Source organism: Drosophila kikkawai, chromosome X (assembly GCF_030179895.1).
Source record: "Drosophila kikkawai strain 14028-0561.14 chromosome X, DkikHiC1v2, whole genome shotgun sequence".
Classification (NCBI taxonomy): domain Eukaryota; kingdom Metazoa; phylum Arthropoda; class Insecta; order Diptera; family Drosophilidae; genus Drosophila; species Drosophila kikkawai.
The window spans coordinates 24,241,665-24,267,778 of record NC_091733.1 but is presented as its reverse complement, the minus strand read 5'-3'; the positions used below and the strand labels follow the sequence as shown (position 1 = coordinate 24,267,778).

Below are 26,114 nucleotides of genomic sequence, written 5' to 3'. Positions count from 1 at the left end.
ATGAACTGTCGCCGGGCTTTATCAGAGGGGTCCCAGAGCCCAAGAGATAGTTGTCGCCTGAGCACAGCATCCGCTGGATCTTCTTCACAGTTGCGCAGCTTCCAGCATTACAAACAGATCAACAGCAGCAGTAGCAGCATAATGTGGTGGAGCCGTAAGTTAGCCACTAGGTGCCTCCGCCTGCGACTCCAACGCACCAAGAGCACCAACTCCAACGCCGCCGCCCTGGAGCCGGAGCAAACGCTGGCCATCATCGGTGTGCCCTTTGCCAAGGGGCAGGGCAAGCAGGGTGTGGAACTAGCGCCGGATCTGCTAAGGCAGAGTAGCCTGCGACAGGTGCTAAAGAGCAGTCATGGTGAGTCGGGGGGAGGGAATAGGGTAAAAGCTGCCCAGGGTATTGTAATCAGTCAGAGGCTAGTAACTTAGTGAAGGAGTCATTTCCGGGCCTATAAATCATATATATTCTTGATCAGCATCAAGAGGCGAATCTTTCTAGCCATCTTCGGAGCAAAACAATTTTTTATCAATTTTTTCAAAATTTGATAAGGGGTTAACATTGTTAAAATTTTCAAAATTTGATAAAAATTTTAATTTTAAAAAATATAGATTAAAATAATGCAGAATAATTAACTTAGGAAAAACTAGCACAGAACACTTTTCCGATTGAAAATTATTGTTTTTCTGGCCAAGTTATGAATATTTTTAAATTTAAATTCTGTTAAAATTCTGTTAACGAGCTCTGTTAATCTCATCTAGCTGATCAGAGGTTGTAGTATCCGATATGGTTACAGTATCAGGTGTGGTTTGAATATCAGGTGTGGGAAATGTAAACTTTTTGAGATTTTTTAGGCCAAAGAGCCAAATTTTAATCTGGCCACACTAATAATTATGGCGCGACGCTCTTTTTACAGTTAGAAACCCAAGTTCCTGTGCATTCTCTTTTGTCTTGACATTTCGGCGTCAGAAAAGTGAAAAAACTGCAGAAATAATGTGAAAAAACTCTATTTTAAGGCTGTACGACCACAAATTATACGAGTGCGTCGTTCCAGCATTACAATTAAGTCGAAAAATCCACCGCAAAAGTTAAAACGTAAAGGAAAACAGTTAGAAACCCAAATTCTTGTGCATTCTCTTTTGTCCTGCTATTCTTGGCGTCAGAAGAGTGAAAAAAACTGCAGAAATAACGTGAAAAGGCTATAGATCACGGTTCTATATGCAAGTCGATCCGAAATCATAAATATTAGTTGGCACGCGTGTGATTACTACATTACATTGTACAAGGTTCCTGTTGAATAAAACTGCAGTGGACTCTCCGCAAAAGTAAAAAACGTAAAAAAAATCGCACACGTGTGGGTAACTGTATTTTTTCATTTCTTTTATTTTTCGTTTCTTTCGCTTAGATGGCCTGGTCATTCGGGACTATGGAAACCTGCAGTATGTCGTGGATGAATCGCTGCTGCAACAGCAGCGGGTGCACTACCACCACATCCGGAACTATGCCGACTTCATGGCCTGCAATCGGGCGCTGATCGAGCAGGTACAGCTGATGCTCAAGGAGAACTCCCAGTTCCTGGCCATTGGCGGTGACCATGCGATTGGGTTTGGTAAGATTCCATTTCGATTGTTACATCCTCTGTGTCCTGAGCCTAATCCTGATGAATCCTGCAACTCCTTACAGGTTCCGTGGCTGGTCACCTGCAGCACACACCGAACCTGTCGCTGGTCTGGATCGATGCGCACGCGGACATCAACCTGCACAGCACCTCGCAGTCAGGCAACATCCACGGCATGCCCGTGTCCTTTCTGCTGGAGCAGCTGCGCACCACCTGGCAGCATGCTGGCCTCCAAGAGATCGCTCCCAACTGGTGAGTTTGCTATGCTTTGCTCTTTGCTTTATTGTTATAGCTCCCAATCGGTTGAGATTGCTTACAGCTTATAAGTAGCACTTAGACTCTAGGGCTTCCTCTGTCTCTTTTGTTTTTTAATATTTAACATAACTAATACTTTGTATTCAAGGGGGGTCTTTGGGGGGGGTGGGGTTTTGTTGGCTGGGTGGGGTTCTGGTCGCCTTATCACAGTTGCCTCTCTTAACGAACTAAGTAATATTCTAGCTTTGCTTCGATACTTTCTGTTTCAGTTTCAGATTTTGATTTTGATTTCATGTTCTTCTCACTTTCAGTCTTGTTTTTTAGTTGCTATCAACCTTTAATTTGCTTATTAAATATATTGTTTCATTTACACATTGCATTTTCTAGCGGCAGTTGGTTTGTTTTTCTCTATTTTTCTTGTTTTATAAAAAATTGAATTGAAAAAAAACTATGAGTTTGGGGTAAGAAACCAATGGAGCTGCCTAAAAGTTTATAAAAACTGATTCTCTCTGCTTTTATTCTTGTATCTTGGGGCTCGTTCCTAGGGAGTTTTGGTTTTACCCTTAAAAAAATGATAAAAAACCGAAAGAATCGTAACCGAGAAATGCCTGAAACTGAAAATATATACATTCTTGGGTTAGTCATACTTTATACACACGAAAAAAAAAACACACACACAGAACGGACAGGAGCAACGGAGACGGAGACTGGCACTGAGACATTGAAAACCGAAATGGAAATGTAAAAATATATAGAATATATATGTATGTATATACAAACATTATACATAAGAATCTAAGGACTAAATTCTCCTCTCGGGGGGCCATTCTTATTGGGTTACTTGGTGGTTCGTGTGGGGATTTTGGTGGTATTATGTGCATTGCTCGATCAAAATCAAATCTATAAACTATAGAAAAAGCTGCAAATTTAAATGGAAATTCTTTGTAATTCCTTAAATCATACATTTACTTAAAAAATGATTTAAATATCGGTGACTCTCACTAGTGTGTGTTTTTTGGTATTCGAAAATTACATAATGTGTGTTTGTGTGTGTGTGTGTCTGTACATCATATGTACATCAATTTGGAAAGGAAAGGGATGGGGACATCTCTGGTTTATGCATTAAATAATTACAATCAATATTAAAGATTAACGTATCAATGAATCAATATAATTACACAATCATTATTGTTTTTAATTAATTAATCAATAACTAAATGTGTTTTCTTGTCTAAGTATTATTTTTTCTTTTCTTTTTTTTTTCATAAATTCAATTCAAAATCGAACGAACAAGAACGAACACGCCTGAAAATAAATCAAGAGAAAGAAACAAATTAGAAAATGCTTATAAAAATATTAGTCGTTTTTTTTTTTGCTGCTGGATTTTTGTTTGTCAAGTGTTCTTCTTTTTTTTTTTGTTTTTTTTTTTATTTGCTACAAAAAAGAGGAGAAGATCAATATTAATATTAATAAAATGAGAAAAGAAACCATTTAGAGAAAATCATTATCATTATGTTTTTATTTGGGAAGATCAAAATATATATGTGTGCCGAAAAATTGTACAGATCCGGGCAAGGATCCTGGGATCCTTTTTTTTACTCTATATTTTCGTCTCCGATTTACTTACCAACAAAAACCACACGAAACAATAAAAGTGAGTGAGAGGTACGCAACAATACAACAATATACATATATATATGTATATATATATAACATATACATATAGATATATATAGATAACGAACGAACGAACGGCAACAAGGAACTGAAAAGTTGAATATATACCATATGGCGGGGAAAGAAGAAAAGTAAGGCAAATCGAAAATCGGAATCAACTCAAATGTCAAATCAGATCGGTTAGGATTCTCCTCCCTCAAAGCATCATCTTCCTTCATCTTCATCTTCATCTTGCTCTCTTTCTCTTTGGGGGACTTCTGCTCGGATTTTGCTGGGTTCGATCAAAGAAGCGTACACTGAGCGACAAAATTATAAGGCAAACGAAGAGCAACAAATACTCTTTACTTGAGGAGGTGCCAACTTTTTAGCACACAACTGAAACCAATTTTGAAATGTAATGGAAATCGAGTCTGTGTGTCGCGTGTGTGTTGTTTAGTGTAATATACACTAGAACAAAAGAAGAGACTATAGAAAAAACAGAAACCAAAGCAGAAAGGCATAGAAATTACGAGTTCATCAAGGCTACGGAAAATAAGAAAAATAACAAAGAAATATTCGAAATAATCGAATCGAAAGAAATCGAAATTCGAAAATCGAAAAGAGCTGAAAGACAGGAACCGAAAGGAAAACGAAACACAGAAAATCAGAAAATCAGATCCAAAGAGAATTATAGTTAATAAAACAAAAGTTCGGTGTGTTCTGATAGATATATACTATATAGATAGATACATATTATTTGGCAAAAAGCAAGAAAAACTCATAATCATATATTTTGAAATACATTTATAATATTAATATCTTTTTTTCAGTTTTTTTTTTTTTTTGTTTTGGTTTTGGTTTTGTATTGTTTTCCATTTTGAAATATCATTTGAAATGTGTGATAAATATTAATTAATTAATTAATTAATCGATATAAATATGTTAATAAAATAAATTAAATAGTTTCCTCCGTCTTTGTCTTCGCTTTAATAATAATAATAATATATATGTGTATATATATATCGAAGTGTATATATATCCTTGCTGTTGTTGTCATGATTATTAACGGTATTATTGGTGTATTTGTTATCTCTATCGCTATATCGCTCTCGCTCTCTCTCTCTATATCAGTGGAACAAATTAGGCGTTTTACAAAATTACAAAAAGTACACACAATTGATTAAGCAATACAAAGATACACAGATACAGGTTGAAAATCATACACGGATCATGTCATCCCATCAAGGATTTATCGATTAATCGAGGGGGTGGCAGAGTGACTGTACTTTTGCTCCGCTAAAAACTAAACTAGGACCAGGGTCGAGGTCGAGAGATTCGTGTTAATCATAAATATAAGCACTAAACATAATAGCATTACACAAATAAAAAGTTTTCTCTGCTTTTTTTGCACACAACTAATATCGCTAATTGCTAAACGCTAATTGCAACACTGCAACCGAGCAACAGAAAGCGGGAGATCAATTCTGGATTTACTCCTGGAATGCTGTTTATTAGGGGGGACTTGGGATCCTGATCCTGATCAATCGGGAATGTCTTTTCTGCTGAGATCAATGGGTTCCGTGGGCGCTTCTTTGTGGATCAAGAAGGCGACCCTTGACTAGATCGATTCCTATACATATTTCTTGTTGGGTTTTCGGCGTGTGAGTGTGCGAGAGAGCTTGGGAGAAGATTGTATTGAAGGTATTGAGAATCCTTTTGGGGTTTTGAAAAAAAAAAGAAATTGTCGGGGGAAAAGAAAATCATACAGTTTACAAACGAAACGAAAAAACCAAAGAGAAACAAATAAAAAAATTTATGCTAACAGTTTTTCTTTTTAGGTGTTTTTTTTTTGTTTTTTTTTTTTCTGTTTTTATTGAAAGTAATTTTTTTTTGCTTCGGTTTTTCGCAAAATCAAAGGGGGGGAAATCATAAAGTGTATAAACATATAATAATTCGTGGGGGAAAAATACACAAAATCAAGAGGAAAGGAAATCAAACATAGTAAATAATAATAAACATATAATGGTAATCATAAATCATAGTATTGCATTCAAGGAATCCCCCTTCTCTGACACAGAGCTATATATCTATAGCTAGATACATACATATATCTAAAGCTCCTGCTGAATGCACATCAAATCATAAAGTTAAAACTAAAACTAAAACTGAAACAAAAATCAAAATAGGGGGCACAGAAAAATACAAATTAAAATTAAACGTAAAACGTAAATAGTAGAGTTTGAGAAAAGGGGTAATTCGAAATGGTAAAAGATATAGATGGCGAGAGGGAAAAAGAGCTGGGAGTTCCAAGTTTTAGGAGCTGAGAGCGGAGCTAATGAGAGAGCTGATAATTGCAAATTTCTAAGCTCAGCTCCGCTCTCAGAGAGCGCAAAAGCTCAAATCAGCCGTTAGCTCCGTTTCCTTTATCCCTCTGGCTCTCTCTTTCCTTCTCTCTCTCTGTTCATTGTGTGTGTGTTTGTGTGTGTATAATTAGGCTAGTTCTTCTTCGTCAGTATCTTCTCATTGATCATCTTCTTCTTCGCTTTGCTCACAAATCAAAGGAATTAAATTAAATTACGTAATTATAAGAATACAATAAATAATGTTTTTGTTTGTTTTGCTTTTTCGCTTTCATCTTGGTTCATTGCTTACTTAAATATTTTAAAGAAAAATCATGATGAGATATATAAATACATATATATAAATATATATATGTGTATGTGTGTGTGTGTGTGTGTGTGTGTTCGTGTGTTGCTTAAATTGTAAATTACACGCAAAAAAAATTATATATAATATGTATAATGGTCGCTTTTCTGTTCATTTCTCGCAGTGCATATTCGCAAATTGAAATTTATAATTTGTGGGTTTTCTGAGATGCATTGATGCCTTTCGCTTAGTTGCATTATTTTAAAACTATTGCACAAGAATTAGAATTAATACAATTAATAAGATCCATCGATGACGCAAAAAATATAAGCATAATTCTGTATATATATATATATATACGTTTTGGGGATTAGTCAATTAAACTAAATATACATACATACATATATGTAGGTGTAGGTGTAGGTGTATGTGACAGAATATTGAAATGAAACAAAATCAAGTACATATAATCCTTCCTTCCTCCGCTCTCCTTCTAGCAGATTTGTTCTTTAATAAATTATTGCAAATTCGAGTCGGGGAGGAGCAGTGTGATCCCTTAATCTTTGGAAAGGGGAGAGGGTCACAGTTCTCCTCTCTTTTTGCTTTGTCCTTATCCCTATCCTCCACATCTTCTGACTAGATTTCTTGTTGCGAATAAAAAAACAACGATTCTTTTGTTGGCTGCCTAATAGTTACTCAAAAAAAAGTTAAATAATTCTAGTTAAAGAGATATATATATATAAATGTATGTATAGGGGATTCGGAGATGTGTCAACCGATTACACTAAGTAATAGTAATCATAATTAAATCCATTTCTTCAAATTAAGAATTTACTATATATTCCACACAAAGAAGGATACAAAAGAATATAAATATGCATGGTTGATTGTTGTTGTTGTTGTTGGTTAATTCTTGGATGCAGGAAAGCCGAAAATGTCGAAAAATCAAAGCAAAGCAAAGAAATCAAACGAAAACGTAATAGGATAAATCCAGAAAATATATAATATATAGATTAATGTAAATTGAAATAGATATCTGATAGATGGTAGCCCAGCAGACAAAAAGGTTCGTATATGATATTGAAAATTATAGTTTTTCGTCCGATTCAGGCTCATAAACGATAATAAAGTTGGGGTTTCGCGGCAGAATTCGCGATACTTGTCCGCCATTCGTCCGTTTCCGAGTTCGTTTTTGATCATTTAGCGAAACGAATGCGAAAAGGCCGCTTTTTGTCTGCTAGGAGGTTGGTTCTCTGAGTCTGTCACTCCCCCCCTCTCACTCTCTCTCTCTCTTAAAAAACGAAACGAAAAAAGAAGGAAAACAAACAAGCAAAGAAAGCAAATCGAAAAACAAAGTTAGGGGTATTATAAGAAGAGTATTGGGGGTTTTGGTATATCCTAATGCCCTTTCCTCCCTTGATGCCTTTCTTCCTTCTTTCCTTACTTGTTGTGGTTGCTTGTCAAGTTACTTAACTATTAGAGAAAACGCTTGGCTAATGCTTTAATGGTTTTAATAGCTTTACTGGCTTTAATGCCTTATAGACCCACCCGTCCCTCCCTATTCGCTCGTTTTCGTATCGTTTTTCAAACTGTTTTTCTTCCTTTTTTCTGCCTTTTTTTTTTTTGTATATAAAAAAATGATGCTTGGTTGCTGCTGTTTGTTTTGTTTTGTTTTGTTGTGCTAGGCCTTTTTTTTAAACGCAAAAAATTGTTGTTATTACTTCAACTATACAATATATATATATATATATATAGATATATATATATATATTTATATGTATAAAGTATATGAGAAATTACAGTATTCTTTTAATAATATTCACTAACAATTATTTACTTGTCTGTAGTAAAACGTTTCAAATTTGCGCATAAATTATTGTTATTATTTTGTTTTGTTTTTCTTTATCCCTTTTCCCTTCTCTTTTGCTTTCTTTCCTTCCCCTGTTTTCGCTATTCGTTCCTATATAAATGTTGTCTATGCGAGAGACCGGACTCAAAGGACAGGAGTTCGTCTGGGGATGCGGCTGTTCGATACTAGTTTCTCGTCTAAATATGTAAAAAACACAATCGATGAAAGAATTCAATATTAAATGTCTATATAAAATAGGTAATATATATATAGAATTGCATCACCTATGTATATATATCTGGGATATATATAAATATCTTCGATCTTCGTTTTTAAGTAGCTTTTTTTTTTGTGTGGTAATACTGTAGCAGCCTCCATGTTATCAATAACTATATATATTCTATTACTTTATGAATACTTGATCCGCCGCCGCCACTCCCCCCAGGGTGCCGAACGCATGTCCTGTGAGCATCCTAGACACTACATAGTGTCTTATTTCTGTCCCTATTTTCCTCTTTTCATTGGGGTTTCTTTCGTTTTTCTATCGAGTTTTCTAGATTTCGTTTTGTTTCTTTTTTTTTTTTTTTGTTAATATATGGTAGAAAAGTTTTTTGTTTTTTTTTTTTTTTGGAGTGTAACTAACAGAGTTGCTTTTTTTGTTGTTGTTGTTTGGAAGATTTCATTGCTGCATTTTACCTTAGGTGTAAGTTTAAATTTTTAAAATTTCTCGTTTTCCCTTTACTTTTTGTTTGTTTGTTGTTGTTTTTTTTTTCGCTAAGTTAAGTTAAATTTTCTTAGTAGTTTTTGTGTGTTGATTTCTTTGTTTCGCTTTTGTGACTCATTTTGACGGCGGCTGCCAAGAACCAGAGCTGCCCGAGAGTTCGAGTTTTCTCATTTTTTTTTATGTTTTATATATATTGCAATTGTTCCTTATAATCTCATTATTCATTATCCTTTGCCTCAGTCCTCCTGCTTTCTCCACTCACTCTCCCCCTCTTCTCTCTTTCAAAAAGCAGCGTTCATTCTTCTTAATTTTTGGTTTCTTAGTTTTTTTTTTGTTTTTAGTTTATGATTTTCGTTACTTAAATGCTAAACAAGAAGAATTTTGCTATTGCAACGCTTTTGGCCGGCGCTTTCTCTGGGTTCTCTGGGTTCTCAGGGACCTCGGGGTTTGGATTTCTTATGGGGAGATTGGCGAGGGGACTTGGTTGCTGCACCGTCGTGTTTCGTTGTGTCTCGACACGTGTAAGAGAGAGTTTCTTCTCCCAATGCCTACTGCCTTAGCCTTATGCCTGACTCCTGTTCGTCCTGCCTTCGCTGACCCCTAGTTTCTTTCTTTCTCTTTCAATTGTTTGTTGTTTTTCGTGTGTGTTTTACACATACTGTTTTGTTGTTGCGCTTAGTTACCGTTATACCATGCATATTTATATATGTGTGTTGTGTTGTGTGTGTTTCGAGTGCTGCGTGTGTGGTGTTCCGAAACGATTCGAGGGGACAAAATCTGTCTCTGTCTCTGTCTCTGTCTCTGACGTTCCCATTTCCAATCCCGCGTCGCCGCCGCCCTACTTGGCCTTGTTGGTCTTGAAGCTGACCTGCAGCACCCGGTTGCCCATGGTGTAGCCGTTGAGGGCCCGAATGGCCATGGCCGCCTCGTCGTAGTTGGTCATCGAGACGAAGCCATAGCCCTTGCACTGGTTCGTTGTTGGATCCTTGACGATCTTCACCGATTGCACAGCCCCGAAGGGACCGAAGAGCTGCCACAGCGCTGCCTCCTCCGTTTCGGGTGCCAGGTTGTATATAAATATCGGATAGGCACCGCCCGGTCCGCTGGCCAGCGTCGTGGCAGCTGCCGCCGCCGCGCCCAGTCCGTTTGGCAGCATCACGTCCAGCATGTCGCCGGCCATGGGCGAGAATCGTGCCAGGCCCTTGTTGACGGGCGTGTGCATGGCGCCTCCGATGCGTCGCACCAGCTGCGGATTGAGGAAAGCGGGCAGCTGCGGCTGGATGATCTTGCTGGTGCTGCCCGGCGTATTGGAGAACTTGACCACAATGGGATCCGTGCAGCTTGAGGGAGTGGTGCCATTAAGGGCAATGATGGCCCGGGTGGCCTCCTCCCGCTTGTCAAACCGTATGAAGCCGACGCCCTTCGTCTGGGTATCGTTACCGGCATTTTGGAGTATGCGCGATGTGATGATTGCACCGAAGGGCGCGAAGATGGCCTCCAGTTCCTGCTGGGTCATCGTTTTCGGCAGCCCCGAAACGTACAGATTGGCGCCCTTGATGGCATCCGACGAAGGCCGGGCGAACGACACCTTGATGGTCTTGTTCTGCAGACGCAGGCCGTTGAGCACATTTACCGCCTGCTCGGCATCCTGCGGCCGGACATAGTTGACGAAGCCATAGCCCAGGCTCTGGCCCTTGCTGGGCGCCTGCGGATTGAGCGGATCGATGTAGACCTGCGACTTGTCGCGTATCAGTTTCACGGACTCGATCTCGCCGACGCTGGAGAAGAGCGACCGGATCTCGTCCTCGGTCATCGTTTGCGGCAAGTAGTTCACGATCAAATTGGTGCGGGTCTCTGTGCTGCCGTTGCTGCCATTCTGGGCGCCACCGCCGACTCCGGCATTGCCGTTGGTATTGGCCTGCGCCTGTTGGGGCTGGGGCACCACGGCTTGCTGGACTGCGGCCGCTTGCTGCTGCACTACTGCCGCCGCTGCAGCCTGTTGTTGTACCACCGCCGCTGCTGCCTGCTGTTGTTGCTGTTGTTGAGCCTGTTGCTGCTGCTGCTGCTGCTGGGCGGCCACCGCTTGCTGCTGCTGCTGGAGCTGTTGGGTAACGGCCGCCGCTGCCGCGGCCACCGCCTGCTGTGTCTGCTGTTGCTGCACCTGCAGTATTGCCTGCTGAACTTGTTGCTGCTGCTGTTGCAACTGGGCAGCGGCGGCCACAGCGGCCGCATTCTGTACGGGTGCGGCGGCCGCATTGGTTGCCGCCACTGCCGCGGCAGCCGCCGCGCTCTGTATCAGCTGCGCCTGTGTGTCCACTCCGCCGCCTGCTCCTGTGTTTGCCATTATAAAGTCCACTGGATTGGGTTCGAGTAGGAGTTGGAGTTGGAGTTTGTGTTGCGATGGATGTTGAGTTGAGTTGGGTGACACGACGAGGACCAACGCAGGGACAGGCGCATGGAAAAAATAGTTAAATGTCAAGATTAAACCATTTGCATGATGTGTTAGTAAATGTCTACAGATGCGAGCCTTGGCTTGGTTAGTGTGGCTCACCTACTAGTTAGTGTCCCTATGAGAGGGTTAGGTCAGGGAATTAGTTTGGTGATTCAGTTGCTGTGCAAAAGTTGCCAAAAGGCCAATTTGTAAAGACATATTAAATTTATTATTAATTTATTTAAGGTAATCTCGGATTTCTAAACCAGAAAACCAGTTTTTAACTTGAGAACTGATTTCATTGGATTTGTATTTTAATTTTGCTTAATATTAACTACATACTCTTTCCGTCTCCTAAAAGATAATTGAAATTGAATTGAATTGCTGTTAATTATATTTCATATTCTAACGATTTAAATTCACATTCAAATTATTAGAAAACCAAAAACGAACGAAATGCAATCAAAATTTGATTAGGGAATCCCCTTTTTTATTCTATAAACCCATCGAAAGGACAATAGCTTTTCAAGGAAAGTACCGAAAATATTTAGAAACTAATCGAGTTTTTCGTCACCATAAGATACTTTATATTAGTTCGTACGTATCTGAGAGATACGTATCTGAAAGATAGTTGGCAACTCTGTTTGTTCGCTCTCCTTTTTGGGTTAGCGGTTAACGGTTGGTTAAAGGAGCTTTGCTCACTGGCGCCGCCCAGCGGCCCACTTACTTGGCTTTCGTCTCACTCAAGTGCTCTCACTCCCACTCTACCTAGCTGCCTCTGCCTCGCCTCGCCTCGCCCACAGACACCCCCACAGACACAATTAAAGCTCGCAAAACAGACACCGACACACGGACAGACACACACACACACACACACACACGCCGGAACAGGAACAAATACACCCACACACGCGCACACACCTCGGCAAACTGATGAACTGAACTTTACTGGATTCGCCGCTTCTGCTTTGGGTTTCCCTGATTTATGTGCTTTCCGTTGGCTTTTGTTTTAGCGGTCGCCTTTGATTTTGTTTCCGTTCAAGCGACACCGTTTTATTTCGGTTTGGTTAAAGGTTTCTAGAGCGAGCGTTGATGGCGAGACCAGATCCGCTGCGTCCCAGGCACACGATGCTTCTGAGGCGAGCGCAGGACCTTCTCGCCAGGATTCTCGCTTTAGCCGCTCTCTGGCTCTCTCTCTCTTTCTTTCTCTCTCTTCCACTCTTCACATCCGCCTCCTCGCATTTCTTTTTGGCAAACTGTTACAGCTCTCTGCGTATGCCTTTGTGTGTGTGTTTGTACATACATACATACACACCCCGCCCAGTTATGTAATGCGGCGGCATCAGGAGGTCTAACAGGGGGCGGCCGGCCAGGATATGCGAGAAATCGACTGACTCGCACCCCTTGGAACAAAACTAAAAATGAGCAGCAGGCATGAGACCCACCCTTAGCCAAACAAGTTGTAATATTTCCCTTTTGCGAAAAAAACATTAACGCGGCGGCCGAGGGTTCTGGGAACAAGCAGACTTGGCACCGCTTAAGGGTTAAACGCGCGGCACTGCCACCCCCTAAGCTCCTGCCGCCGTTTACATGGCGTCGGCAGGGTTGCCCTCTCTTGTGTGTCTGGTAATGCTGCTGTAAGGGCAGCAGCAGCGCAAAGGCAGCGGGGGAGGGCGAGAGAGAGCTGTTGCTCGAATCAGCCAGCGGATGGGTCGCTCGGTTCAATGAACTAGTGCGACAGAAGCCCAGGGCTGACCCAAGAGATGATCGTCCGAGAGCAATTTCATTGACTAGTGGAACCTCTCTATGGCAGCTTTACCTCTCTTCACTATGGAAAGTGTATACTAAACTGAGTTATAGGGAGATGTGCGCATTATGTTAAAATGACTTTATTAGATCAACAAATATCTTGTTTAGGGAGCTAAGAAGATGGGCTTTATTATACAAAATGTTAAATTGAAAGTTTCGATAATGTCCTTTATAAACTATTTTGTCTAGGCAGAATAGAATTCGATAGGTAAAAAGCAATCCCAAATTATTAAAGATATCCCATTATTTTAGTTTAGCTCCGTTCGTGTTAGATAAGTGACACTGTAGTTCCGTTGCTCGCCTGACCAATTCGCACCTTTCGGCTGTACGGTCGAAAGAGTCAAAAGGTCAGACAAACAAACACACACACATCATCATCTAACTCACCCACCAACTCGCTCAAAAACCCAATTCTACCCACGCAAAGAGACAGTGGTCTCGCTGACTCAACTATTGCCATGGCAACCGCCAGGCACCGCACCCTTTGAGAGCTGCTCTCGACGCGTCCTGCTGACGTGATCTTCGTTACATTTCGCTTATGGCTAAAAGTGGTTCGTCTTCAAATACTCACTTGTTTTTGGTTTACAGCGAGTGTGTGTGTGTGTTTTTGTAGCAGTTGTGTTGTAGTTTGCTCCGTTTGGTTTCCAAACGAAATTAATTAATTGTCTAGTTGTCCTCTTTCTCGTTATATGTATATCCTTTTTGGGCGGACCTCGGTTTCCTTGCGCGCGTGCTCTTACGGCGCTATCCTCTCACACTTTCGCACTCTCGGTATCGCTCTCTCGCACACTCGCCGGTGGTCCAGGACTTGAGTTCTCTTGCTTTTCGGCGTTGTTTTTGTTGGTAATTGTAATAGTTTTTTTTTTTTTTTTGTTAATAAATAGACGCTGGCGTCGCTGCCGTCTGATGGGTACAAAAACAAAATAAAAGCAAAACAAAAAAAGCGGTAAGTCAATGTGGTTGCTAAAAGCTACTTATAGTTGTTGTTGTTATTGTTGTTATCAAGGTGTTGTTTGCTTGTTGGTGTGCGCTTGTGCTTGTTATCGCCTTTATCGATTTTATCGATTTCCCCCCTCCCTCCATTCACAAACATCGTTCATATTTCACTGGCATAAAAAAAAACATACATACATATAATTAACGTAGCAAAAACATTTTGTATTTGTTTGTTATACAATTGTATTGTGTGTGCGAGAGTGGCTGCTATTTTTGCGTTATTTCGGATACCCAAAGCCAAATGCTCATTATAACAGTATCTGTATCTAGCTCTATCAACTGCCTCTCTCTGCTTCCGACTCTTCTCTGGTTGGCCTGCACTGATTTGTATATTGTTTTGCGCTGGTCAACGGGTGGCTAAATTAACCGAGGGCGGTGGGAGGGAGGGCGGTCGGCAAGTGGAGACTCTCACACTCCTTTCCCTTCCAAATACATTGTATGGCTGCCTCAGCTGCTGCATGTGTATGTGTGTACATATGCATTAATACACACGCAGAGGAGGGGCGTATGTATTTGATTTTGTTAAAACACGCACAGAATTCAACGTACTCTCGGCTCTCCGAAACTCACACACACACACAGGAGCACTTTAGTATCTATAAGGCATTTGTTGTTGTTATTTTCGTTATTGTTGGAACTAAACACGCGCTAATGTTTTTTTTTTTTGGTCTAAATTTCAAAAAACGTTTTTGAATCTACATACGAATAGTGTGTGTTTGTACTGCGGGGGAGGGGGGGTCTCTTGGAACTGTCCTAATTTGTATTTCCGCGCGTTATTTCATTATAATTGTGTTACTGCTACCGAATGTGTTTGTGTGCTCTGGTCGTGTTGGTGTGGGTTTGCTTTTTATGGCAACCGGCGTTTTGTTTACTGCAAATATCTGCCACCCCCTCGCTCTCTATCTCTCTCTCTCTCTCTGAACCCCCACACTGTTGTCTCCTGTCGTCGCCTAGGTAAATGTATCTACTGCTATGGGCTAACTGTTCTCGTTTTTGTTGCTGGCTCCGTACAATGCTCCTTCCACATAAAATCGATATGATAGCTGCGCCCTTTTTGCCACTCGGCGCGCTCTCGCCTAGCTCAGCTCCCTCTCTCTCACACACACACACACACACACACAACACACATAGAAGGAGAGCCAGCGTTTACAGATACACAGCACAGAGGCGGCGGCGGCGTCGCAGCATTAGCAGTAGATTTTTAACAATACTACTATCTCTCCTCTCTCCAGCCGCCTTCCTCTCACTTCGCCCCCACTTTCTTTCTTGGAGGTTTGCTGAACTTTTCCGGCACCCCCGCCCTTTCACTCTCCACGTTGTTTAGCGCTGAATTGCATATAGTTTTTCTCCTATTAATGTTGTGTTTTGAGTATAAAACTTCCACCGAACACACACACACGCACTCACATCCACAAGCAAATATAGCGAGCAGACAAAAAAAAAAAACAGAAAGAAAATACATTCATAGAGGCACTCATATATGTACAAGATATATGTTTGTTTATATGTAAATGTGTATAATTGCACAATTATGCAGCGCAGCGCGGATCATTTGGCAGAATTGTACAATTTCATAGCGTTTGTTGTTGGTTATCGTCGCCGATGATATTGTTGTTATTATTATTGTTGTTGGTTGCACAAGTCGGAGCTGAGAGTATCCGTAAGATACTTTTCTGTTTGGTTTGATATCTGTTCGTTCGCTCGTTGTTTATCGTTGTTCCAGACTCTCGACTGAATTCTTTCTTTTGTCCAATTAATATTGTTTGCACTACTAACATGAAAAAAAAAATCAATTGGCGAAATAGCACACAGCACGATACGATATTAAAAAAAAAAAAAAGGAAAACCTAAAGCGTATAGCACATGTAACAGTGCGCAAATGTTACTAACAGTGCACAAAAGTACCGTGGAGCGATGTCGAATGTTTAAATGAAAACCAAATCAACGTTTTCCCGTCAAATATGGCTTTTTTCAAAGTCAAATGGCGGGAAGAAACTGTTCAAAACTCACGCCACGAAGTGAATCGGATCGAAGGATCTGTAGTGTACCGGCCGGACCTCAAATTTTGAAAAAATAAAATGTTTTCCCGAATGGCTGGCTTGCACTTGTATTTATAGGTTTCCCAAAAACCGAACCGAGTAGCGCTGCCGAGTGAGGCTCTCTCAAGTCCAGGAGAGGGTGGTTGGGAGAGCGAGAGCGTTGAAGAGTAATTGTAATTCTCTCGCATGCCTCTGCCGGATAGTGTTGCCAAATTAGCTACAGTTAAATCTAGCCTTTTTTGTTGTTTTTAGTTTTCGTTAAAAAAAAAAATATCAGAAACAGCGAGTGCCTGAAATTTCACCAAATTTATTATTATAATTTTTTAGCTTTTTTTATTATAAGCAAAAATATAAAACCTCTATAATTTTCTTATCTTCGATTAAGATACTTTTCTGTTTATCGATTTTATCGATAAATCCATATTGTTTAAATGCTTAAATACATATTGCATAAATATAATTAGGTAGAAATTTAAAAAGTAGAATTAAAAGACACCAGATTTTAATGTTTAAATCGGTTTATTTGCTTGGTAACTCTATTCCCCGCCTTGGGATGTCCTGGCGCCTGCCTATCGCCTATTTGCCTATCGAAGGATTGTTTATCGATCGTTAAAACTCCAATATTATACCCAGATTTTTAGGCATTTTCGATTTACCAGACCAGAGGAGGTCGTCAACCGTTTTATGATGGACACTGCCATTATCCTTGCCAAATAGTCGCTATAGCCTGCTAAGGGCTGTTTTGGCTCGCCGTTTTCGCTCCTTGTTTTTGTTGCACTGGGCAAAGTAAAGCCAAGTCAAGCTACCACCAACATCGTTTGGCGTTGGGGTGGTTTTGGCTTCGTTTCCTTTCCGAGCACTACACTATAACCAACCAACACCCCCTACCGTAGCCGAAAGGAGCAAAGGAACCCAAAAACCAGGACCCATTTTTCAAGAGGCGGCGGTTTAATTTCAACTGCAATCCTGTCCTGTTCCCCTTCGCTAGCGTTGCGTGCGTGTGCTTAATTGCGCTTGTATTCGGCACTCGACACGCAGGATATAGTAGCTATAGCTACATATAGCATTACCCACCCCCTGCTTACTTCCTGTTCCTGTGCCTGTGCCTGTGCCCGTGCCATGTGCTGATTTCTGCTCTGTTCCAATTTTACATGACCGCCGTGGCGGTGGAATTGCGAGAACTGTAACGCCTCTTTTTTCGCTGTATTGGGGGTGGTTTTCGTACGGAGGGGTGGTGACACCACCATCACCAGCACCAGCGAAGCTTGTCCGCGCCGGAAACTCGGTCTCCGACTCGGATTCGCATTCAGACAGATCGGCGTCACAAGTGTATGCATTTCAGTTTGTTGTAAAAACTAACACAGAGCTTTTCGAAGTGAAATTAATGAATTTTTGGATAAGTTATTATATATTTAGGTTTTGTTTTTCCCAAAAATTATTTTATAAAAATGTATAGATTAATATTTAAATTAAATTGAGTTTGCAGATTAAAAAACCTACTAAAAACCAACTCTGACAAGTTTTCCAAATTGAAATTAATGCTTTTTTGACTAAGCTATAATATTTTTAAAATTTGAATTTTACACAAAATTATCACAAAAAAAAAAATTTTTAAGAATTCAAATTTTTTGGGTTTTCTTGGGGGTTTTATGATTTTATTTAGTGAAGGAGTCGTTTCCGACCCCATAAATCGTATATATTCTTGATCAGCCATCTTGGAAAGAAAAAAATTTTTTTAATTAAAAAAAAAAAAAAAATTATAAGGGGTACCATCATTAAAATTCTCAAAAATTGAAAAAAATTTGGATCTCCTAAATTTTTAAATTTAGTTTGCAGATTAATAAACCTATTAAAACCCAACTCGGAACAGTTTTCCGAATAGAAATTAATAAATTTTTGGCTGAGTTATAATTTTTTTCCCATTTCGCTTTTCCCAAAATAATCATATAAAATTATGGATTTTCATTGTTTTAAAAATTTTATAAAATTGCATATTAATAATTTAATTATATTTGGTATGCAGATTAATAGTCATATTAAAAACCAACTTAGAACAGCTTTTAAAATTGAAATTAATGCATTTTAGGTAGAGTTATGGATGGATAAACTTATGTATAATTTACCAAATTATTAAGTTCAGTATTCAGATTTATTTATAATCCCATTTGATAATGCTATTCATTTCGGTTATTTTTTTCGAAGAACGATGCATTTACTAATGAATAGCTTTTGGTGGCCACGTGCTCCTCCTTCGTATCCCGCAATAGTAGGCAACACATTTTTGAATCGGGAAAGAGAATTCGAAATCAAAAGGGTTGCTTAATCCGTTTTAGCCACGGAATAAGACAAAACAACGAAACAACAACAGAGCGTTGCAACAAAGCGGGTTTCGAGATAAAAAAAAAAAAAAAACAAAAAACATAACGTAGGACCAACACGGGATTACAACCAAGCTGGGTATACAAATGGGAGGGGTGGGCAGGGGATGATGGTCGTCTGCCTCTGCTCTTTTTCCCAAAGCGTTGGTTATGACGGAGGGGAGGAAGCAGGATCGAGTCTTTGCCCACCCTTAAGTTACGTAAACTTTACGAGACGAAAGGAAAGCCCTTCTCCTTTATTTTCTCATGCTGTTGAACCAAAATCTAAGAGACAGCACACAAACCTGGCCAGAGAATGAAAGGAAAGGAATGGAAATCATCATCAGCACTTTCATCTCCCACCGGGTCTGGCCCTGCTCCTTGCTTCTATCCCTACTCCTGCCTCTACTCCTCCCCTTGTTCCTCCTCCTCTCCTTGACTTGCATTTGCATAATGATCCTTATGGCGCTTTTAACTTGGCACGTCTCGCTGCACGGCTACCTCTCTTTCTGATCTCTCGCTGGAACCGGATTCCGCAGCCAAGCACGACCCGGGGCACCGACAGATGCAGTTTTCCCCCGAAACCAAATAGTAATAATCATAAAAATTACCATAAGACATTTGGCTTGGGTTTTGGGTTTTAGGTTTTAGAGAGTTTTAGGCCAGGAGCAATGCACGATCGTTGGCAGGGATACACACAGGGGTGATCTCGCAGGACATATTCGCCACTGAATCGTGGCATGTGTTTCCCCTTGCCATTGCAACGGCGTCCTTTTGGCTGCTCCTGCTCCTGCCATTGTTGTGTCCTCCCCGCTTGTGTTGCTGTTGTTTTTGTTGCCGTTTTTCCTTTTCAGAAATTTTCAGCATTGTCGAAGTGCAGGCTGCTACTGCTGCTGCTGCTCTCGTTTTACTTTCAAATTCCCCTCACTACCGATTTTCCGAATCGGATTCGGTTGCAGTTGCAAGGATTCGCCACCTGGCATATTAATCAGGATCACGAATGGCGAATGGCAATAGGGGAAGCATTTTGTGAGGCATTTGGCGAGGCATTTGTTTTGCTCTAAGAGAACAGTTGAAGGGGAAACAGAGAAGAATCCTTTTTGGGTGTGGAGATAGTAGAATATATATCTAGATATTACTCCTACTAATGATTAAACTATGAAGAAAGGAAGGAATGAAGGGAGATGATTCAAGCAAAGATCAAAGGAGATTAGTTCACACACATCAATCTCTCGAGGATCTTAGCCTGACCTTACCCAATCTCTCTGGCCCCTGAAGTAAAGTTCAACGAAACTTGAGGATCGGTGACAGAGGGGAAAGGATCCCTAAATTATACACACACCAATTCCAGTAAGTAAGTCACCCTGCACTTTAGGAGCTTCCTGCTCCTTCGAGGGGAACCCACGACTATTTGTTTACACGTCAGCTGTCCATATTAATACCTGCATATTCCTTATAGGATATAGCCCCACATCCAGGCTCTATATAACCACGTTCTGTGCCATGTTCCATCCTATTGATCTTGCTTCGTGTTCTCTGCTTGTCATTCCAGTTTGCCCAAGGATCAGTTGGTTTACATCGGTCTAAGGGACATTGACCCCTACGAGGCGTTCATACTGAACAAAGTTGGGATACGCTACTATGCGATGGATGTGAGTACACTGAGAGAATTAAAATATTATTCTTTAGGTAGTCTATAGAATTATATATTATTTATTTGTAGTTCTTATGAGGATAATAGTACTATTTTAGGTTCCTAAGTAAACTATTACAAGAAGGATTACAGATTCAAGTTAAATTCTGGAAAACTTAAATTATTTTCCAGGACCAAAACTATAAACAAAATGTCTCCTTGCTTGTTTATATTATTTATTGTCACAAAAGTATATATATTCCCAAAGTATATAACACTTTTTATGTCCTTGCAGGACATTCTAATTTCAGTCATAAGCTTGCAAAGCAGTGAATAGGTTGAATCTCATATAATATTCTTGCTCAGCATTTATAGTCATGTCGATCTACATACATTAAGTTTATATTCTGTTATAAAAAAAACCCACCCATTAGCTCAGGAGGTAGTAGTAGAACTTTTCTCTCTGTGTGCAAAGCCTAGAGAAAGGCCGTCTAGGTAGACATAATGCCAATGAGGAGATCCCTTTTACCCAAAATGCCGTACACCCTCGGGATCAGTTTTTTAGAGTTTCGGTTTTGTTTGGCTGGCAGTTGTTAAAATTTTTCAATTCCGGTTTCTCCCCCTCGCGCAGGATCAGATGACGATCGTGCGTGACTGCCGCAGGGCATTACATTCACAGAGAGAGAGACAGAGAGCGAGAGTCCTGCATCCTTCGTGTGCGTTGTAAGCTCGAAGCATTTATAGGGGTTGCGAGGGACAGAGGACAGCCACCCCTTGCTGCCTGTCCTTCCATTCCATTCCATTCAACTGCCCCTGTTACAGGACTTCCCTCCCATTCGATCCGAGCCCAACCGATCGGATACTGGCGGTGGTGGTGAAGTGAATAGAGAAAAACTACGAAATACGTGCCCGGCCACATCCTGCCTGGTTGGCATCCTTGTCAACGTCCGCTCGTTGCCTTGCATTATTTATAGCTCGTGCAAAATCGACAGCCTACGACGTCCGTTGAAAAATGGTCCTAATGCCCCTGCCTCCTGCCCCCTACCCCCTACCCCTCACTGTGAGCCAAAGCTGCAAATTTACGATTGCTAATTAGTTCGATCGGAATCAAAGTCGAAAAAGTGGAATATGCGAAAAACTAGGCGCCGTGGTGGAGGGACTGTACAGTCTTGATTCGCTTACAATCGATGTTAATTGCCAAGCCGACATTCAGGGCCAAGCAGGGCTTCAACAGCATCAGCTGCCGACTTCTGAACTAATTCGATCTGCGATGTGGTCAAGGCTCAAGCTAGTCATATCAAATTGTGGGTTTTCATTGTTTTCAAAATGATATAAAATTATGGGTTAATAATTTAATTATATTTAGTATGCAGATTAATAATCCTATTTAAAAACAACTCAGAACAGCTTTCTAAAATTAAATTTATGAATTTTTGGCCGAGTTATGATATTTTTCGATTTAGCTTGTCCCAAAAATGATTAATAAAATTATGGATTTTCATTGTTTTCAAAATTATATAAAATTACTGATTAATATTTAAATTAAATTTGTAATGCATATTATTAAAGCTATTAAAACTCAACACAGAACAGCTTTCCGATTAAAAATTAATGCATTTTTGGCCGAGTAATGATATTTTTCTTGTTCGCTTTTCCCAAAATAATCACATAAAATTATAGATTTTCATTGTTTTAAAATTGTTTAAAATTGCAGAATAATAGTTAAATTATATTTGGTATGCATAATAATAGTCCTATTAAAGACCAACTTGGAACAGCTTACCGAATGAAAATTAGTTTATTTTTGGCTGAGTTATGACATTTTTCGATTTAGCTTGTCTTTAAAGAATTCAAATATTTTGGGTTTTCTTGAACGATATTATAATTTTATTTAGTGAAGGAGTCATTTCCGATCCCTTAAACCATATATATTCTTTATCAGCATAAACAGGAGAATCTTTCTAGCCATGTCCGGAAGAAAATTTTTTTTTAATTTTTTCTAAAATTTTATAAGGGGTTACATCATTAAAATTCTCAAAAATTGAACAAAATTTTGATCTCCTAAATTTTTAAATTTAGTTTGCAGATTAATAATCCTATTAAAAACCAACACAGAACCGTTTCCCGAATTAAAATTAAAGAATTTTTGGCCGAGTTATGAATATTTTTCCATTTCGGTTTTCCCAAAAAAAAAATAAAATGTTTGATTTTTATTTGTATTTAAAATTATAGATTAATATTTAAATTAAAATTTCGTATGCAGATATCTTTTACACCTAAATTTCCTTCTAATTTCCTTGCTAACATCCTTTCCCGCTTTGTATTTTTTTCAAACGCAGACCATTGACCGCGTGGGCGTGCCCAAGATCATTGAGATGACGCTGGACGCCCTGGATCCGCAGAACAAGATCCATGTTAGCTTCGACATCGACGCTTTGGACAGCAATGTGGCGCCCAGCACTGGAACAGCGGTGCGCGGCGGGCTGACATTGCGCGAGGGCATCAGCATTGTGGAGGCACTAAGGGACACCAAGCGGGTACAGGGCGTCGATCTGGTGGAGATAAACCCCAAGTTGGGCAGCGACCGGGACGTCCGAACCACCGTAGAGTCCGGCCTGGAGATTCTGAAGAGCATGTTCGGCTACCGACGGTCCGGAAAGTGGAGCAACATCGACACGGGCATCCTGGGGAGCGACTAGGACCAACTTATCCATATTAATGTACAACATATCTTGTATTTTTATATTAATGAGGGAATACAAAAACTTAGTCTACGCTTTAGAGCTCTGGGAGATTCGGCTAGGCTGGGCTGGTCTGGGCTAGTGGCCAGCTTTGAGCTTGGGCTGCGCCGCCGGCAAATAGGCCGAGATGTCCACGCTGGCCATGAGGTTGGCCGTCTGCAGCAGCTCGTTGACAGGCGGCGGCGGTGCGGCCACCGTTGGCTGGGCGGCAGGAGAAGGCATCGCCGGGGATTTGGCCAGTCTGTGGTACAGCTGCGGACAGAAGACGAGAAGCAGGCGCCGCTGCAGTCCCAATAGCAGCGCATTGATGGCCCCCGAGATGACAATGATGCCGGAAATGATCGAGCAGAGGCGGATGGCGAAGGTCAGCAGGTGGTCGCGATCGTTGCCCACCACAATCTTGAGCGCCGACCAGTCATACTTGAAGTAGATGCCCGGCGAGCCGTACGAGTTTCGTTCCGAGTCTGCGGGGGGAAATTTCTAGGGTAATTGGAGCCCATCAAGAGGTAAACAACAACATCATCTCACCTAGCTTCCGCACGTTCTCCGTAACGGCGTACTGAAACGTGTTGATGGTGCTGAACGTCTGCTGGATCTCCGTGGGCACCACCTTGAGGAAGTACTGCACGGTGGTGGCCTCCTCGTGGATGAGGGTCTCGTCGCCCTCCAGCGGCTGGACGATGCGCCGCGAGTACTGCCCAAAGCTGAGGCGGTTGATGCGGTGCGTGAAGTTGGCCGGCATGCGGCGCAGCTCGATCATCCAGTGGTCCTCGAACAGACCCACCACTGGCTGCGCCCCGCCCACCAAATGCAGCACGCCGGCCACCTTGTTGATGCCCAGGGTTCCGTGCAAGCGGCAGGCATCGAATTTGCTCTCCGCCTCGCCCGGATTCTGATGAAAGTCGAGGGCGACGGGCAGCAGAGCGCCCGGCGGCGGTGCAGCAGCCGGAAAATGCGGCGATGCCGCCGGACTCTCGTGCATCGGATGCGGATCCCGCATGATGTCCTTAAACAGAACATCCGCCACCGAGTGGAACTCCTCGCGCAGATAGTGGTTCTGGATCTGGATGGCCTGGAACTGGAGGCGATCCTGGTCGGACATCTGCCACCACACGCCCTCGCGCTGCAGCGTCCCGTACGCAAAGACGTCCTGCTGCGTCTCGTCCATCAAATCGATGCCCGAGAGCGAGGCGCAGGGCATGGCCACGGTGATGTCCACGTGCATCTGCACCTGCTCGTCCAGGGCTATGTCTGGCTCGAACTGGTAGAAGATGTCCGTCTCGTGCCAGTAGTAGTGCAGCTCCGTGTACACCAGGTAGACGATCAGCAGGCGACTGAGCAGGGAAACTGGTGGATAGAGGATAAACATGAGCCGTGGCCATTACTATACGCCAGCGCTTACGTGTTCCGCCGATCTCCGTGGTCTCCGTGTACTTCTCCGGCACCTTCTTGAACGCGTCCAGGTTCTTGGCGAACTCCAGCAGGTTGCTCTTGTCGCCCCGGTACCGCAGCGTGGCCGTCATCTTTGCTGTCCAGTTGTATTCTAGCCGGTTGACACGTCGCCAACCCCCGGCGAGCTGTTCGACGCCTTCACTGACGCCGCTGCTTCTCACTGCATTGCCAGCACACGGTTTACGGGATTTAGGCGCATCCAGCTACTAGATATAACTCAAAAACTAACTTTTGGGCCACCAAAATAACAACAACAGCTGAAAATCTCAGAGTAAAATGTAAAAAAATGCATTTTACATACGAATAAGCGACCAACGTTGCCAGATCGTCCGTGCCCTACTTAGTATCGATGTTTTTATCTGCAATCGATACATCGATTCTCGCTCATGCCATATGGCTAGATCTGGCTCGAAAATAGCCACGTCGGCAGCCAAGATTACAGCTCTCAAAACAATACAAAATTATAGATAAGTCAGCATAATTGTTCGAAATTAAATAAATAATGAAATTTGAAAACTGAGTTTTATTACATTTTCAGGAGGCTGGGGGTATTTATAGGGTCCCATACCGAAATATAGCTAGGTGAGCATCACTGTCCGAATTGAATTTCATGCAAAATAGCTAGATGAGCATCACTGGCAGTTAGTGAGATGCCTATAATTTATAAAAAACCCTCATAACTCGGCCAAAAACGCATGAAATTCAATTCGGAAAACTGTTTTGAGTTGCCCTTTCTAAGCTTAACAAAACTGCATACTCAGTTTTGCTAAAATACTTACCTATAATTTATAAAAAATATCAACAAAAAATTAGAAAAACCCTCATAACTCGGCCAAAAACGCATGAAATTCAATTCGGAAAGCTGTTCTGAGTTGCCCCTTCTAAGCTTAACAAAACTGCATACTCAGTTTTGCTAAAATACTTACCTATAAATTATAAAAAATATCAACAAAAAATTAGAAAAACCCTCATAACTCGGCCAAAAACGCATGAAATTCAATTTGGAAAGCTGTTCTGTGTTGCCTTTTCGATGCTTAACAAAACTGCATACTCAGTTTTGCTAAAATACTTACCTATAAAAATGTGAACTTTACAACTCGGCCAAAAATGCACGAAATTCAAAACCTAGTATGCAGTTTTGTTAAGCTTAGAAAAGGCAACTCAGAACAGTTTTCCAAATTGAATTTCATGCATTTTTGGCCGAGTTATGAGGGTTTTTTATAAATTATAGGCATCTCACTAACTGCCAGTGATGCTCATCTAGCTATTTTGCTAAATAGCTCATAACTCGGCCAAAAACGCATGAATTTCAATTCGGAAAGCTGTTCTGAGTTGCCCCTTCTAAGCTTAACAAAACTGCATACTCAGTTTTGCTAAAATACTTACCTATAATTTATAAAAAATATCAACAAAAAATTAGAAAAACCCTTATAACTCGGCCAAAAACGCATGAAATTCAATTCGGAAAACTGTTTTGAGTTGCCCTTTCTAAGCTTAACAAAACTGCATACTCAGTTTTGCTAAAATACTTACCTATAAATTATAAAAAATATCAACAAAAAATTAGAAAAACCCTCATAACTCGGCCAAAAACGCATGAAATTCAATTCGGAAAGCTGTTCTGTGTTGCCTTTTCTATGCTTAACAAAACTGCATACTCAGTTTTGCTAAAATACTTACCTATAAAAATGTGAACCACACAACTCGGCCAAAAGTGCATGAAATTCAAAACCTAGTATGCAGTTTTGTTAAGCTTAGGAAAGGCAACTCAGAACAGTTTTCCAAATTTAATTTCATGCATTTTTGGCCGAGTTATTAGGGTTTTTTATAAATTATAGGCATCTCACTAACTGCCAGTGATGCTCATCGCATTTTCTACAAATAATGCAAAAAATAGCCAGATGAGTATCACT

The 26,114-nt window shown here is 41.0% G+C and overlaps 3 protein-coding genes across 8 annotated transcripts; 1 reads left to right on the top strand and 2 right to left on the bottom strand.

The window, feature by feature from the left end:
* The first annotated feature begins 45 nt into the window (after window positions 1-45).
* Window positions 46-22,791, top strand: arg (arginase). 3 transcript variants are annotated; one of them, XM_017179778.3, is made up of 5 exons: window positions 46-355; window positions 1,401-1,604; window positions 1,679-1,865; window positions 19,928-20,027; window positions 22,348-22,791. In XM_017179778.3, the coding sequence occupies exons 1-5, from the start codon at window positions 142-144 to the stop codon at window positions 22,705-22,707; spliced, it is 1,065 nt and encodes a 354-aa protein (XP_017035267.1). In that variant the 5' UTR covers window positions 46-141; the 3' UTR covers window positions 22,708-22,791. The 3 variants fall into 3 exon arrangements, with proteins under 3 accessions (XP_017035267.1, XP_017035269.1, XP_017035268.1); XM_017179780.3 differs by lacking the exon at window positions 46-355 and adding an exon at window positions 924-1,320; XM_017179779.3 differs by lacking the exon at window positions 46-355 and adding an exon at window positions 924-1,329.
* elav (embryonic lethal abnormal vision) lies at window positions 8,319-16,061 on the bottom strand. 4 transcript variants are annotated; one of them, XM_017179772.3, is made up of 3 exons: window positions 15,990-16,061; window positions 13,555-13,886; window positions 8,319-11,098 (listed from the first exon to the last, which is right to left on the bottom strand). In XM_017179772.3, coding segments are annotated over exons 2-3 (1,518 nt in total). In that variant the 5' UTR covers window positions 13,556-13,886; window positions 15,990-16,061; the 3' UTR covers window positions 8,319-9,581. The 4 variants fall into 4 exon arrangements, with proteins under 4 accessions (XP_017035261.1, XP_017035262.1, XP_017035263.1 ...); XM_017179773.3 differs by having other exon boundaries at window positions 15,870-16,041; XM_017179774.3 differs by having other exon boundaries at window positions 15,885-16,041.
* LOC108083822 (endoplasmic reticulum-Golgi intermediate compartment protein 2) lies at window positions 22,724-24,479 on the bottom strand. Its single transcript, XM_017179777.3, has 3 exons — window positions 24,152-24,479; window positions 23,278-24,096; window positions 22,724-23,213 (listed from the first exon to the last, which is right to left on the bottom strand). Exons 1-3 carry the CDS (start codon window positions 24,270-24,272, stop codon window positions 22,828-22,830), a joined length of 1,326 nt encoding a protein of 441 aa, XP_017035266.1. The 5' UTR covers window positions 24,273-24,479; the 3' UTR covers window positions 22,724-22,827.
* Window positions 24,480-26,114: the final 1,635 nt, after the last annotated feature.

Coding starts and splice junctions, on each gene's coding strand:
- arg (XM_017179778.3), top strand. CDS start 142: ATGTGGTGGAGCCGTAAGTTAGCCACTAGGTGCCTCCGCCTGCGACTC. Junction 356..1,400: donor GGTGCTAAAGAGCAGTCATG/GTGAGTCGGGGG, acceptor TCTTTCGCTTAG/ATGGCCTGGTCATTCGGGAC. Junction 1,605..1,678: donor TGACCATGCGATTGGGTTTG/GTAAGATTCCAT, acceptor AACTCCTTACAG/GTTCCGTGGCTGGTCACCTG.
- LOC108083822 (XM_017179777.3), bottom strand. CDS start 24,272: ATGACGGCCACGCTGCGGTACCGGGGCGACAAGAGCAACCTGCTGGAG. Junction 24,097..24,151: donor CACGGAGATCGGCGGAACAC/GTAAGCGCTGGC, acceptor TCTATCCACCAG/TTTCCCTGCTCAGTCGCCTG. Junction 23,214..23,277: donor GGAGAACGTGCGGAAGCTAG/GTGAGATGATGT, acceptor TTCCCCCCGCAG/ACTCGGAACGAAACTCGTAC.